The sequence below is a fragment of the Suncus etruscus genome, chromosome 2, assembly GCF_024139225.1.
Source record: "Suncus etruscus isolate mSunEtr1 chromosome 2, mSunEtr1.pri.cur, whole genome shotgun sequence".
In the NCBI taxonomy this organism is placed as follows: Eukaryota; Metazoa; Chordata; class Mammalia; order Eulipotyphla; family Soricidae; genus Suncus; species Suncus etruscus.
Genome location: NC_064849.1, coordinates 89,492,340 through 89,507,176, shown reverse-complemented (window position 1 = coordinate 89,507,176; position 14,837 = coordinate 89,492,340). Strand labels below are relative to the sequence as shown.

Genomic DNA, 14,837 nt, shown 5'->3' with positions numbered 1-14,837 from the left:
TTTTTTTTTTTTTTTTTTTTTAAGGGGTAGATTAATTTTTGGCAGGTGACTGCTGTGGGGACAGAAATTTAGATTTTTCGGGGCCGGAGAGATAGCATGGAGGTAAGGCGTTTGCCTTTCATGCAGAAGGTCATCGGTTCGAATCCCGGCGTCCCATATGGTCCCCCGTGCCTGCCAGGAGCAATTTCTGAGCATGGAGCCAGGAATAACCCCTGAGCACTGCCGGGTGTGACCCAAAAACCACAAAAAAAAAAAAAAAAAAAAAAAAAAAAAAAAAAGAAATTTAGATTTTTATTGTTTATTTGTGGACCATACCCAGTGTTACTCAGGACTCACTTCTGGCTCTATACTTGGAGTCACGCCTGGCGGTGATCAGGGTCCATATAGAATGCCAGGGATTGAACCTGGGTTCATCACATACAAGGCAAATGCTTTGCCTTCTCTGCCGTCCTAGCTTTCTGGTCCCAGAAATACTTAGTGGGTTTTTTTTTTTTTTTTTTAAATACTTAGTGTTCTAAGGAATAACTGAAATATTCTATTTAGTATGTCTGTGTTTCCTGGGGGGAGGTCCCAGTTTGAAGTGTTCAGAGATGTCCTCCAACATTTGTGACAGCTCGTCAAATGCAAGAACTTGAAAAGTTGAAAGTAATACTTGGATAATTTTGACTTCCCAGATGATCGATCACGTCTTGCTGTCTAAAACTCAGAAACCAAAAAGAAGGACAGGGTTGCTCGCTCCAGCCCTTCCTTTGCTCAGACTGAGACTGTCAGGTGCTCAAAGCAAGGTGCAGCCGAGCAGTCAATGTGACAGCAAGCAGGGATTGTGGGGCTCAAGGCTGCAGTTCAGGGCTGTGCTGTCTGTGCTGCTGCTCTCAGTCCTAGCCCACAGCTGGCCCACTGCAGAGGTTTGGACAGAGGGCAGGGGTCGGAGGACTGACCACTGGGTCCTGGATGCCTGTAGGGTTTCAAAACCTCCTCTTGCCTCCTCCTGTTGGGGGAAGTGACAGCTACTTCCTTGTCTCCTCTTGCAGTATGTAGCTGCCACTAAAGAGGAGGCCAGTTGCAGAAATACAAGTGGGAAATTTGCCTCCGCCCTGCACTTGTAGTCTCCTTGGAGAATTGAGTGGGCTCTTGACCTGGGTTTGAGGCCACGTCCTGGAATTCATTATTTTTTTCTTCTTTCTAGGTCCAAGCATCTCACTTTGAAGGCTTAATCACCACCATAGTTGGGTACATACTTTTAGCAATAACATTGATCATTTGTCATGTATCCTTTGACGAACTAGCTTGAGTTCAAAACAAAACTTTGATCCAGGAAAAGCTCTTCTGATAATGACATGATTATTTCTCTCGCCTTTGTCAAATGTTAAAGCTATTTATACAAGGTGGGGGAAGACAAGCTATGAACGATTGTCAAGTAACAAGTAAGAGTCACCTAAACAGTTTACCTGTTTCCATGTGCCTTTCCATGCTCTGCTTTCCTTGACTATGTGATACTCTTAGGGTTTGGCGACTCTTGTTAAATTTCATCGGTCTCGCCGATTGCTTGGAGTCTGCTATATTGTTGTCAAGGTAATTTGGGTTTATTGGTGAAAACTGGACTCGAGGACAGGCTGGAGCTCAGAATGAATTGCTTGTCTGGCCTGGTATGTGGAAGGCCTTGGGCTTGATCCAGCACTAAAACCTTGAAAAAGATCTCTCCCCATTGGGTGGCACTGGTGCCATTAATTCTCACTTGCAGGTCTCGTTGCTAGTGGTGGTGGAGATTGGGGTCTTCCCTCTCATCTGTGGCTGGTGGCTGGACATCTGTTCCTTGGTGAGTTGGATGTTTCTGATCATATATGCCAAAATCTTCAGAAAAGGTTTCAGAGAAGCAGTTTCTCAGAGTAGAGTATTCTAAAACGGGCAATATTTAGTAGTTGTTTCTTATTTCTGAGAATACAGTATATAACATGATGGAGAAAACATTACTAATTTTTGAAAACCTGATTGGGGGGGGTCCTTGTACAGTTCTCTGCTTTTACTCCATTTTATTTTAGAGGCCACACCTAGTGGCACTCAGGGGTTACTTCTGACGGTGCTTGAGGGACCCTATGGGATACCAGGGAATTGAACCTGGGTAGGCTATGTGCAAGCACCCTATTTGCTGTACTGTCGCTCCAGCCCCAGTTTGTGCAAATATTTGGTGTCTGAGAATTCTGACTGATTGTCTTAATATCCAATAGGTATTCTTTATTTACTCTTCTAAATTTTATGGTAATGCACTATATACATTAAAAGCAATTCTATAACACACTTTGTAGTACTAGATTCAACTGTAGCAGTTTGTTTCAAATAAGATGCTCTGGGCTGTCATTTAATGGCTGTTAGTTATGAGCAGTTTTGGCTTTTCAAAATGTATTTTATATAAAAAAATACCTTTGCTTCTGAAATAGTGTTTTCTCTCATCTTAAAATTTGACTGAACATAGAATTTTTTTTATTTTTTGTGAACATAGAATTTTAGCCAAGGAGATATTGCATTAACAAAAATAATTTCTTTTATAATATAATAGAATTCATGAACTTGTTCCTTTCTTGTTGGTTTAGTGCTATGCTTTAAAAATAATATCCTGCCTTAGATTATTTCTGTTCCTGTGACTATAGAATGGCGTTGAGAGAATCGTAGCTCAGAGTACTATAAATGACCTAGCCTGGTGGTTGGTTCACTTTCTAGTAGATGGAGACAATAACCTGATTAGTAAAAGGGCCACATATCTCTGTGACCTGTCCTGTCTGGATTCAGGAAATGTTTGATGCGACCCTGAAGGATCGAGAGCTGAGCTTTCAGTCAGCGCCGGGTACGACCATGTTCCTGCATTGGCTGGTGGGCATGGTGTATGTGTTCTACTTCGCTTCCTTCATCCTCTTGTTAAGAGAGGTACGTTCCAGGGCAGCTATGAAAGAATGTCCTCCCATTGTCAGGTCTGAGATTGTGATGGCCTCCCAAGTTCCTTTCTTACTTCATTCCTTCTCTCCCCCCTCCCCTTTATTTTCTTTTTTGGCCTTTGGGCCACACCTGAGAGTGCTTCTGGCAGGCTTGGGGGACCATATGGAATGCCAGGGATTGAACTCAGGTTGGCCACATGCAAGGCAAGCACCCTACCCGCTGTGCTATTGCTCCAGCCCTTTCATTTTTTTTATTGGCTGTTCTTGGACCATATTCGAGGTCAGTCAGTTTGCTCAATTTAGAATGCTGGTGGAGATGGGAAAGTCTGGAAGGATCAGACGGGTTAATGCAAAGTGGATTGAGTAAAAACACATAAAGGCTTAACGATTTGCTTTGCTGTTAAGAGATTTTAGTAATTGGGAGCCTTAATGATCTCCTGATGAAGATCTCCTTGATGAAGTCCAGTATACTTTATTTGCAAATACAACCATTTTCTTTCTTTAATACAAGTGATTAAAATATAAGCAAGTACAATGTATTGTAAAAAATTGGTAACTGGGGTTGGTGAGATTGTATGGTGGATAAGGCCTTTGCCTTATATGCCGCTAACCTGGGATTGATCCCCAGCACCACAATAGTCCCTTAGTCTTATGTCAGAAGTGATTTGTGAAGGATGGATTGATAGCACAACAGGGAGGTTCAATCCCCGGTATTTCATAAAGTCTCCTGAGCCTGCCAGGTGTGATTCCTGAGCATAGAGCCAGGAGTAACCCCCCCAAAAAAACCCCAAAACAAAATAAAATAAGGGATCCATGAGTATCTTTGGTGTGGTTTCTGTTCCCCACCCTGCAAATACAAATTCTATATGACCTCAACGTTGTATTGTTAAGTGTTAAAATGTTTACATGGAATAGTCTTATCAACATAATGGTATCTGTTGTTGTGGAACCTTTTTTTTTGGGGGGGGGGCACCCGGCGATGCTCAGGGGTTACTCCTGGCTGTCTGCTCAGAAATAGCTCCTGGCAGGCAAGGGGGATCATATGGGACACCGGGATTCCAACCAACCACCTTAGGTCCTGGATCGGCTGCTTGCAAGGCAAACGCCGCTGTGCTATATCTCCGGGCTCGGAATCTTTGTCTTTAGGAGTTCAATTGTCACTTTGATATTATGGATTGTAGAATATCTAATGTATAGTATAAAATAACCTTTTATTAAGAATAATTCTTAGAGGCCGGAGAGATAGCATGGAGGTAGGGAGTTTGCCTTGCATGCAGAAGGTCAGTGGTTTGAATCTCGGCATCCCATATGGTCCCTTGAGCCTGCCAGGAGCGATTTCTGAGCAATAGAGCCAGGAGTAACCCCTGAGCGCTGCCGGGTGTGACCCAAAAACCAAAAAAAAAAAAAAGAGAGAGAAAGAGAATAATTCTTGGAGGCCATGTGGTACTGAGAGCTCAGCCCAGGCACCTGCCTAACATGAACCTGACTTTGCTTTAGTATTTCTCAATACTAAAATATTGTGATTTGGGAAACATCTTACCTTCCCAGGAAAGCCAGATTGATTTCTTGGGACATATTTCATATTTCAAAAAATACCAATATAATTTGGGGCTTATTGTTTTTGTTTTAAATTATAGAGAACTTAGGACTAGAGAAATAGCACAGCAGTAGGGCATTTGCTTTGCATGTTGCTGATCCAGGACAGACAGTGGTTCGAATCCCAGCATCCCATATGGTCCCCCATGCCTGTCAGGAGCAATTTCTGAGTGTAGAGCCAGGAGTAACTCCTGAGCATCACTGTGTATGACCGAAAAACCAAAACCAAACAAACAAAAATCATAGAGAACTTGAAGGTAATGGTGCATCTTTATAGTTTTCAAAATATGTTTGCAGGTACTTCGACCTGGTGTCTTATGGTTCTTAAGGAATTTGAATGACCCGGATTTTAATCCAGTACAAGAAATGATCCATTTGCCCATCTATAGGCATCTCCGGAGATTTATTTTGTCAGTGGTAAGCATTCAATTTCTAGGGGGAGGGGTAGAGATTTGGGGCCACGCTTGGCTGTGCTCAGGGTTTAATCCTGGTTCTTTTCTCAGGAATCACTTCTGGTGGGCTGGGGTGGACCACTTGGGGTGCTGGGAACTCATCCCAGTTTGGCTGTGTGTACCTTATCTGCTGGACTCCTCTGGCTTTTAGTCACACCGTTTCATCATTTGTATGTGTGAGGGGGCCATCTCTTTCTGGAGTGTAGGATGTAGAATATCCTGCGTATAAGGTACCAGGTGTAGGTCCTCTGGGTCCAGGACAGATGCAGACTTGGGTAGTGCGATGCTCATGCCTCATTCAAGTTCTCCTGTCTCCTGTGGGAGTGACTCACCATGGTCTTAGGTCCTTTCTCTTCCTGCAGATTGTTTTTGGCTCAATTGTCCTCCTGATGCTTTGGCTTCCTATCCGTATAATCAAGACCTTGCTACCAAATTTCCTTCCATACAACGTCATGCTCTATAGGTAAGTTTTTAAAACCCAGCAGTTACCTGAGCTCTCTTAGGGAGCTGATATTCAGAATATATGCTGAAGGCATTTCTTAAGATACTTGATAGCATCTGACAGTTAAATTCTGTCAAGTGGTGTTCGACTCCATTGAGTCCCCTCACGAATTCCTAACTCTTATGTGTCTTTTCCTGGCAATTTGGTTTAAATTTTCTGTTAGAGTCCTCAAACTTATGCTTTTCTTCAAAATCCCTGCGAGGTTTTAAATGTAAAAGTTTCCTTTATGAAGCAGAGTAATAATTATCACTCTTTATATACTTGGGTCTGTTTGTAATGGTAACTTAGTCTCTTGGTTTTAACTTTACATTTTGTTAGGTGAGACCTGTTTACAGACAACCAATAGTTTAACCAAGGTTTTGTGATGGATGTTAATAATTAAGACTGGGGCCAGAGTGGTGGCACAGTGGTAGGGCATTTGCCTTGTACGTAGCTCTAGGACGGACTTCGTTTCGATCCCCCAGTATCCCAAATGGTCTCCCAAGCCAGGGGCAATTTCTGAGTGTGTAGCCAGGAGTAAACCCTGATTGTCACCGAGTGTGGCCCCGAAACAAACAAATAAACAAAAATAAGACCATTTTTGTCAAAATCGAGAGATGAGTGGCTTGAGTTATAGTACAGCAGGTAGGACTTTTGCCTTGCACTATCAGCCTGAATTTGGTCTTTATCATTCCATTTGGGCTGTGGGACACTGCCAGGTGTTACCCTGAGTGCAAAGTCAGGTTGGGCATTGCTGATGTGAACAACATAGTAACTCATGTAGCTGGCAGGAGGGAAGAAGGTATTGTTTCATAGGGTGGTGGGCAAAGGGGATCGCTGGGTCTTGGCCAGGTGACATAACTGAGAATTAGAGCTGTGTCCATCCATATGGTTTCACCACAAAGTGGTCATTGGTGATCCCTGTGGAGAGGAGTTTTGGCGGAATTTAAGCCAAGTACGGGGAAGCCTCCCTGGTCTCTTGAGCATGGAGGGGAGTTAATAAAGAGGAACAGAGTTCTTTCGGCTCTTGGGTCACATGCGACTGTTATCCTGGAAGAAGGCATTCCTGCTCTAAGCCATGGCCCTGTCCCCTCAGTGATGCTCCCGTAAGTGAGCTGTCGCTCGAGCTGCTCCTGCTGCAGGTGGTGTTACCAGCTCTGCTCGAACAAGGTCACACTCGCCAGTGGCTGAAGGGGCTGGTGCGCGCCTGGACCGTCACGGCTGGGTACTTGCTGTGAGTAGAGGTGCTGCCTCTATTTGAAGAGCTGGGGGGTGGGGGGCGGAGAGGAAGAAGGAGGAAGGATTGGGGGGAGGGAAGACTTTACCTGGCAGCAAAGTAATTGGCCAGAAGTTTTTCATCTATCCATATTACAATACAACAGCAAATGAGCAACAGCAAATATAATACAAGATCAAATAAGATCACATTATTTGAGGACCTGCTGTATTTTAAAGTTGAGCCTTGTTGTGAAAATGTATCTATATGTAGCCAGAGAGATAGCATGGAGGTCGGCCATTTGCCTTGTATGCAGAAGGATGGTGGTTCGCATCCCGGCATCCCATATGGTTCCCTGAGCCTGCCAGGAGCTGACCATAGACTGCAGGGGTCCTCAAACTTTTTAAAGTTCACGTCCCTCAGACCATTGGAGGGTCTAACTATAGTAAAAACAAAACTTATGAATGAATTCTTATGCACACTGCATATATCTTATTTTGCAATGAAGAAACAAAACAGATACAAATACAATATGTAAGTTTGAGGACCACTGCGCGTAGAGGCAAGAGTAATCCCTGAGTGCTGCTGGGTGTGACCCAAAAACCAACAAAAAAGAAAAAAAAACCTATATGTAAAGGCATTTTCGTAGAGCATTATGAGTGGGGTGGAAGGGAGAGAGAGAGAGGAAAGAGAAAGAGTTTTTTAAAGAAAGGACATGGGGCCAGAGAGATAGCACAGCGATAAGGCATTTGCCTTAGACACAGAAGGACGGTGGTTCAAATCCTGGCATCCCATATGGTCCCCCGAGCCTTCGAGGAGTAATTTCTGAGCATAGAGCCAGGAGTAACCCCTGAGTGCTGCCTGGTGTGACCCAAAATTAAGTAATTTAAAAAAAAAACAAAGAAAGAAAGGACATGTCCTATTGCTATGTGTGCAGTGTTTGTATTTCTGGGTGCATTTCTCCCTTTCTTAACCACCCTGTCATACCCACCACTCTCCCATTTCCCTTATTTCCTGATCCCAAGATAGAAGGATATAGACGAAGTACAGTAGCAGGTAGAGAGGCCACTTTGGGAGGAGTTTTTTTCCCCTCCACTGTTTCATGGACTATATTGTCTATGTGTTTTTTCTTTTATCTTTTTGCAAGAGTAGAAAAAGCAGATTTTATCTTTTTAAAATTGAGGTACCATAGTTTCTAATAGTATTAAGGCCATTTTTTCTAAGTGTGTTTTGCTCCACCTCTCTACCCTTTACCATCATGATGGTTCCCAGATCTGGTGATTGTCTCAGGATTTGTTTTCATTGGCGATTATTGTATATAAAATTTTGTAGTTACTGTAAAATAAATGCCACGTTGTGAAATCATTCCACACATGTATTTCCACCCCCAGGCGAACGGGTCTGAGGAAGGGTAGAAGCAAAAGATTAATAAACCGAGCCAGTCAGGAGAAAGCCATGGAGTCAGTGGCTTCTTTCTGCAGTGTCTCTGTATGCCAAAGCCAGGCTCCTTTTTTTTTTTTTTTTTTAATTAAACCAATATCAATTCACCTGGAGAGGGAAGCTCAAGTGATCCAGGTGGGCTTTTTTATATATCAAAGGAAGAGGTTTAAAAGAAAGAGGAAGATGGGGAATCCTTTTGTTTTGGGTTAAAATAGCTTGGTTCATCTTAGAGTTACCGATTATTTCTTAGATAACTGAGGAAAACATAAGTTATACTGAACTCACTACAGCTTTCTGTAGGCTTTGTAGCAGTATCTTTAGCAGGTAACTTCAGTAACTTAGGGCAAGCACCAGTGTTTTGACTGGATTGAGTAGCACTATGTTCGAGTTCCACTCGAGTAACAATTCGAAATCATCCCCAAATCTGCTGTTGCAGTTCTGCTCTGGACAGGATCTTCCCTGATGGAATGCTCTTTACTTCAATACAGGGATCTTCATTCCTATCTGTTGGGAGACCAAGAAGACAATGAAAATAACGCAAACCAGCAGGCGCACCACAACCAGCCCGCACGCAACAATAATGCACTTCCGGCAGTGGGTGAAGGTCTGCACGCTGCCCACCAGGCAATCCTCCAGCAGGGAGGCCCTGTGGGCTTCCAGCCATATCGCCGACCCTTGCACTTTCCACTCAGGGTAGGTATTGCGAGGTAGCATTACAGCAGGTGAGGAGTGTTGGCACTGTCACAGCTCATCCTGGGAGTCAAAGGAATGTGGGGTTGGGCACTGTACAGGCCTGTCTGCCTTGATGCTCAAAGGCAGGGGTGGTGAACATGCGGCTATAGAGCCGCATGCGGCTCCCGGCCAAAATGAATGCGGCTCTTTGCCTCTTACGTTATTTTGTATACTGTGGCTCTTTGCCAAGTTTGTATTTTGTTCTGCTGTTTCTAAGGAGGGACCTCTGAGGAGAGATCTCCGAGTGTCATCCTGTCTCCCATCCCTCGGAAACAATTGCACGGGCCAGGGAGCGGGGGTGGGGGGTGGGGGAGACTCGTGTCACATGTTGGGTCACATCTGGCCGTTAGTTTTTAGTGTGGAGGACACAGCACACCCTCACTATCACTGCAGGATTTTTACCCTCACTCAAAATGGCAAAATGCAATGTGTGTTTAATGTATTATTGTTAAAATTATATGCTTTTGTGTGAGTGTTTGTCTGTTTTGGCAGGTCACTGCGTGGTGTGGCTCTCTGACTCTCATAGTTTAAAATTGTGGCTCTTTGTGTCAAACTTGTTTGCCACCCCTGCTCAAAGGGAACAGGACTCGGAGCAAGGGAATGAAATGACCGAGTTATCTCAGCTCTGAGGAACTGGGGCAGGATGGTTTCATGGTCCGAAGACCCTCAGTCTTCGTTGACACACTGCAGAGGTGGACTAGTGACTTCTGGTTCCCATTGGATGAACCCTCAGGTCCCAGTGGTTCACAAGCACCTGGTCCTGCCTGGCTTTTCTCCAAACTTTCCACAACCAATTTTTGTCAAGCCTGTGTGTGACCTTTTTGTTTGTTTGCTTTGTTTTTGGGTCACACCTGGTAGTGCTCGGGTTACTCCTGGCTCTGCACTCAGAAATTACTCCTGGCAGGCTCAGGGAACCATATGGAATGCAGGAAATTAAACCCAGATCTATCCTTAGTTGGCTCCGTGCAAGGCAAACACCCTACCACCATGCTATCTCTCAGGCCCAGTGACTTTTGTGCTTTAAATTCCATCTAGCAGGTCTTGGCTCCTAAGTCTCTGCTGCTAAGTTGGTAGATATTTGCATGATTGATTGTTCTGCCCCGTGAGACACATTTTTGGGAGAGATGTTCAGGAATCTGTAAAGTCGGTGATGCTGGGAACTGAACTTTAAAAGAGAAGAGAGCGGGGAGAAGGGATCAGGGTGTTTCAGATGTGTGCAAGGACAGGAAAAATGTTCCCGGGTATGCTTGGGACTGTGTGTGTGAAGCAGATGGTTATCTCTGACTGCAGAGCTGTGGGAGAAGGGGAGAAGGAGAAATCAAGGGGCGTCTGTCTCTCCCTGATGGCACTCTCGGCAGTCATGGTTTATAGCAGCGGTGCCTCGGGAAACCAGTGTGTCCTTGCCAGTCCTACTTCTGGAATTCTGCCTTTGGTTTTGGGAATCAGCAGCAGTGACCCTTTCCTGTTATTTGTGGAGGCCGGTAACGACATGTAGCAATTATTGTTTAGACTCAGTGATGAAAGCATGGTCTGTAAATACATGGGTGTTGAGTGTGGTGGCCATGTCCTGATGGGGTGCTTTGCCTGGGGCTGAGCAGGGATCACATCACCCCTTTTGTTACTCACCTTATAGCTTTTCTCAGCCATACCTCCAAAACTGTTTCCATTCAGGAATTTGATTTTGAAACTGAATGTTTTTTTTTTTTTGAAACTGAATATGTTTAGCTTGTATGAAAACACATGATTCCTGTAAAGATGGGTTAGCATAAGGAAAAACTTAAATGATCTTGTTTTCACACTTAAGGATTAAAAATAGAATTTTTTGTTGTTGGACCTGATTGTACAAAGATGACACTTTTGGGGGGACTGACATTTTTTTTTTAATTGAAAATAGAATTTATTTTTGTTGAAATGGAAGAAAACGTGGAAATACAACTATAGGCTGGTTTTTGTCCTGGGAGGGTTCTGTTACTTCTTTTGAGGGGTATCTTAAAATAGAGTAAGTGCATCTAACCTGTTTAAACAGCCTTTCTCTTCCCTTGCAGATATTTTTGTTGATTGTCTTCATGTGTGTGACCTTACTCATCGCTAGCCTCATCTGCCTTACTCTGCCAGGTACGCACATAGCCTCACTGATTGAAATGTTTTGTTTCCAAAGGGCATGTTGCAGAGATATGATTAATTTGAAGTAATTTCTTCTTTGAATATGGGATTCATTTAGAGGCTTTATATGACTGACTCATTCGTATTGAAACAGAGGGAGACAAAGTCAGAACACAATTCATAGTCTTTTTCTTCTGTTTTTTAAAAACCAAGTTAAGTCAGTACTGTGATCCCTCAGTATTCATGGACCATGTTGTATTACATGCATATCTCTAGCTCGACAGGTCATCATTTTCTCCAGGTTCTTTTTTTTGGGGGGGGGGGCAGGGGATTGTCATACCTGGCAGTGCTCAGGGGTTACTTCTGGCTCTACACTCAGAAATCGCTCCTGGCAAACTCGGGGGACCATATGGGATGCCTGGATTTGAAGCACTGTCCTTCTGCATGCAAGGCAAATGTCTTACCTCCATGCTATCTCTCTGGCCCTCCAAGTTCTTTTTTATGTTATGTTTGCCCTCATGTAATTTTCTCCTTTTGACTTTGGTTTTGGGGCCACTCTTGGCAGTGCTTAGGCCTTATTCCTGACTCTGTGCTCAGGGATCGCTCCTGATTGCTTCTGGAGCCATATGTGGTACCAGGGAATGAGCCCAAGTTGGCTCTTCTGGGCTAAAATGCCCAAATGCTGTGTTTTCTCTCTAGTTCCAACCTTTAGGTGATTTTTTTTCTAATCCATTGTTTGATATTGTTCTAGACCTTTAGGAAACCAGGCAGTTTCTCTTTATTGGTTTTTTTTGTTTGTTTGTTTGTTTGTTTTGGGTCACACCCGGCAGCGCTCAGGGGTTACTACTGACTACACTTAGAAATCGCCCCTGGCAGGCTCAGGGGACCATATGGGATGCCAGGATTCGAACAACTGTCATTCTGCACGCAAGGCAAACACCTTAACTCCATGCTATCTCTTTGGCCCCAGTTTCTCTTTATTACTTGGCATTCTCAACATTAAATTTTCAATTTGAACTAAGTGATTTACAGCCTTCTGGGAAATTCTAAATTTTATTCAGATGTCACTCATATTAATAACCACTAAATAAAACAGAGGTTTTATTATTATTATTACTTATCACTAGTAAATAGTACAGTATTTTTTTTTTCAGTAACTTGCTCGTAGTCACATGGCAAGTAACTGACAATTTACATTGATTATGGGGTGTCTCATTCTTTTTCTCTTTTTTTTAATTTTATTTATTGAAACACCTTGATTACATACATGATTGTGTTTGGGTTTCAGTCATATAAAGAACACCACCCATCACCAGTGCAACATTCCCATCACCAATGTCCCAAGTCTCCCTCCTTCCCACCCGACCCCCGCCTGTACTCTAAACAGGTTCTCAATTCCCCTCATACATTCTCATTATTATTCCTATTCAACATAGCACTGGAAGTACTCGCTATAGCGATTAGGCAAGAAAAAGATATCAAGGGAATCCAGATAGGAAAGGAAGAAGTCAAGCTCTCACTGTTTGCAGATGACATGATACTCTACTTAGAAAACCCCAGAGACTCTACCAAAAAGCTTCTAGAAACAATAGACTCATATAGCAAGGTGGCAGGCTACAAAATTAACACACAAAAATCAATGGCCTTTCTATACATCAATACTAATAAGGAAGAAATGGACATTAAGAAAACAACTCCATTCACTATAGTGTCACACAAACTCAAATATCTTGGAATCAACTTGACTAAAAATGTGAAGGACCTATACAAAGAAAACTATAAAACTCTGCTCCAAGAAATAAGAGAGGACACGCGGAAATGGAAGCACATACCCTGCTCATGGATTGGCAGGATTAACATCATTAAAATGGCAATACTCCCCAAAGCACTGTACAGATTTAATGCGATCCCCCTAAAGATACCCATGACATTCTTCAAAGAAGTGGATCAGGCACTTTTGAAATTTGTTTGGAACAACAAACACCCTCGAATAGCTAAAGCAATCATTGGGAAAAAGAATATGGGAGGAATTACTTTCCCCAACTTTAAACTTTACTACAAAGCAATAGTTATCAAAACAGCATGGTACTGGAATAAGGACAGGTCCTCAGATCAGTGGAATAAGCTTGAATACTAAGAGAATGTTCCCCAGACATACAATCACCTAATTTTTGATAAAGGAGCAAAAAATCCTAAATGGAACAAAGAAAACCTCTTCAACAAGTGGTGTTGGCACAACTGGGTAGCCACTTGCAAAAAATTGAACTTAGACCCCCAGCTAACATCATGTACGAAGGTAAAATCCAAATGGATTAAAGACCTCGATATCAGACCCAAAACCATAAGATATATAGAATAGTACAGTATTTTATTGAGAAGTCACCTCACATTGTGAAATCACCCCACACCATATTTCTAACTCCATGTGGATGGGTCTGAAGATGGTAAATGCAAAGAATTAATAAACCAAGCCAGTCAGGAGAGAATGAATCATGGAGTCACTGGCTTCTTGCCTTGAGAGTTTCTCTCAGCACACCAAGCCAAGACTGACTTTTCTTTATTCTCTCCATACAAGTACAAATTCAACAGGTGGACTTTGACATCTGAAAGGAAAAGGTGAAAAGGAAGGAAGAAGTTGAGGGAATACCTTTGTTTTGGGTAATAGTAGGGTATCATCTAACACCATATTATTAGTTATAACACTACATAACATATACATTGACTCTGTACTGAAGTTCCCTATGCAATATTAAGATTGAAGGAACAAATAGGAAATTAAATTGTCTGTTAGTTCAGTTCACCACCTAGTGGATGGATATGTTTGGTGTCAAAGTGTGTGATTCACAAAGCAGCATATTCTACCCCCAAGTTAGTTTTTTGTAGCTGTAGCTCCAGATGTGCTGTAGTCGAAATTAATATAAATATATATTAGTGACTCCTAAAGAATTATCTGTCATTTTATCCAACATGGATATTTGTCACTTATACACGTTTGTCACTTAAAATAAGATTGCTTTACAAACACAAGGAAGACTGTGAAGTTAGAAAGAAGTTTGATTGGGGCCGGGTAGGTGGCGCTGGAGGTAAGGTGTCTGCCTTGCAAGCGCTAGCCAAGGATCAGGACCGCGGTTCGATCCCCTGGCGTCCCATATGGTCCCCCCAAGCCAGGGGCGATTTCTGAGCACATAGCCAGGAGTAACCCCTGAGCGTCAAACGGGTGTGGCCCAAAAACCCAAAAAAAAAAAAAAAAAAGAAGTTTGATTAGGGGGTACAGAATGATGGTATAGCAGGTAGAGTACTTGTCTTGCATTTGGCCAACCCAGATTTGATCCCTGGTACCCCACGCCCACCAGGAGTGATCCTTGAACTCAGAGCCAGGAGTGAGCCTTGAGCACTTGCTGGTAAGACCTGAAAATGGGTGGGAGGGATGAGTCAACCCCAAAGAAGTGTGATTATCTGCATTCTGGTTTGAAGACTTGATGATTGTGATGGTTTTATAAGTTCAGATTTATTGTCCACCTTGTGTGACCTTAGTTAGGCAACATGCTGTTGTGTGTGTATCTTTGGTTTCTTGGTATTACATTTCTTCAAAATAGTGGGTTGTAGCTTCATTGTGGGATTGGAGGGAAAATGAATGAATCACTATGAGAAGTGCTTCACCAGTCACCTTCTAATTTAAGGAATTCAAAATAATAAGAAAAGTACTCATTAAGGAGAACTCATTCTTTTTTTTTTTAATATTTATTTACCTCTGCTTCTTTCTTTTTCTTTTTATTTTTTTGTGGTTTTTGGGCAGTGCTCAGGGGATACTCCTGGTTTCATGCTCAGAAATTGCTCCTGGCAGGCACAGGGGACCACATGGGATGCCGGAATTTGAACCGATGACCTTC

The 14,837-nt window shown here is 42.9% G+C and overlaps 1 protein-coding gene across 2 annotated transcripts in view; it reads left to right on the top strand.

Annotated features, from left to right (window-relative positions):
• Window positions 1-14,837, top strand: part of MARCHF6 (membrane associated ring-CH-type finger 6) — a 74,452-nt gene that overhangs the window by 45,430 nt on the left and 14,185 nt on the right. For both annotated transcript variants that reach the window (XM_049767908.1, XM_049767909.1), the window contains exons 12-20: window positions 1,187-1,267; window positions 1,504-1,572; window positions 1,742-1,816; window positions 2,785-2,919; window positions 4,821-4,940; window positions 5,338-5,438; window positions 6,553-6,690; window positions 8,601-8,805; window positions 10,890-10,959. In XM_049767908.1, coding sequence (XP_049623865.1) covers window positions 1,187-1,267; window positions 1,504-1,572; window positions 1,742-1,816; window positions 2,785-2,919; window positions 4,821-4,940; window positions 5,338-5,438; window positions 6,553-6,690; window positions 8,601-8,805; window positions 10,890-10,959 — 994 coding nt within the window. The remainder of the gene's footprint in view (window positions 1-1,186; window positions 1,268-1,503; window positions 1,573-1,741; window positions 1,817-2,784; window positions 2,920-4,820; window positions 4,941-5,337; window positions 5,439-6,552; window positions 6,691-8,600; window positions 8,806-10,889; window positions 10,960-14,837) is intronic.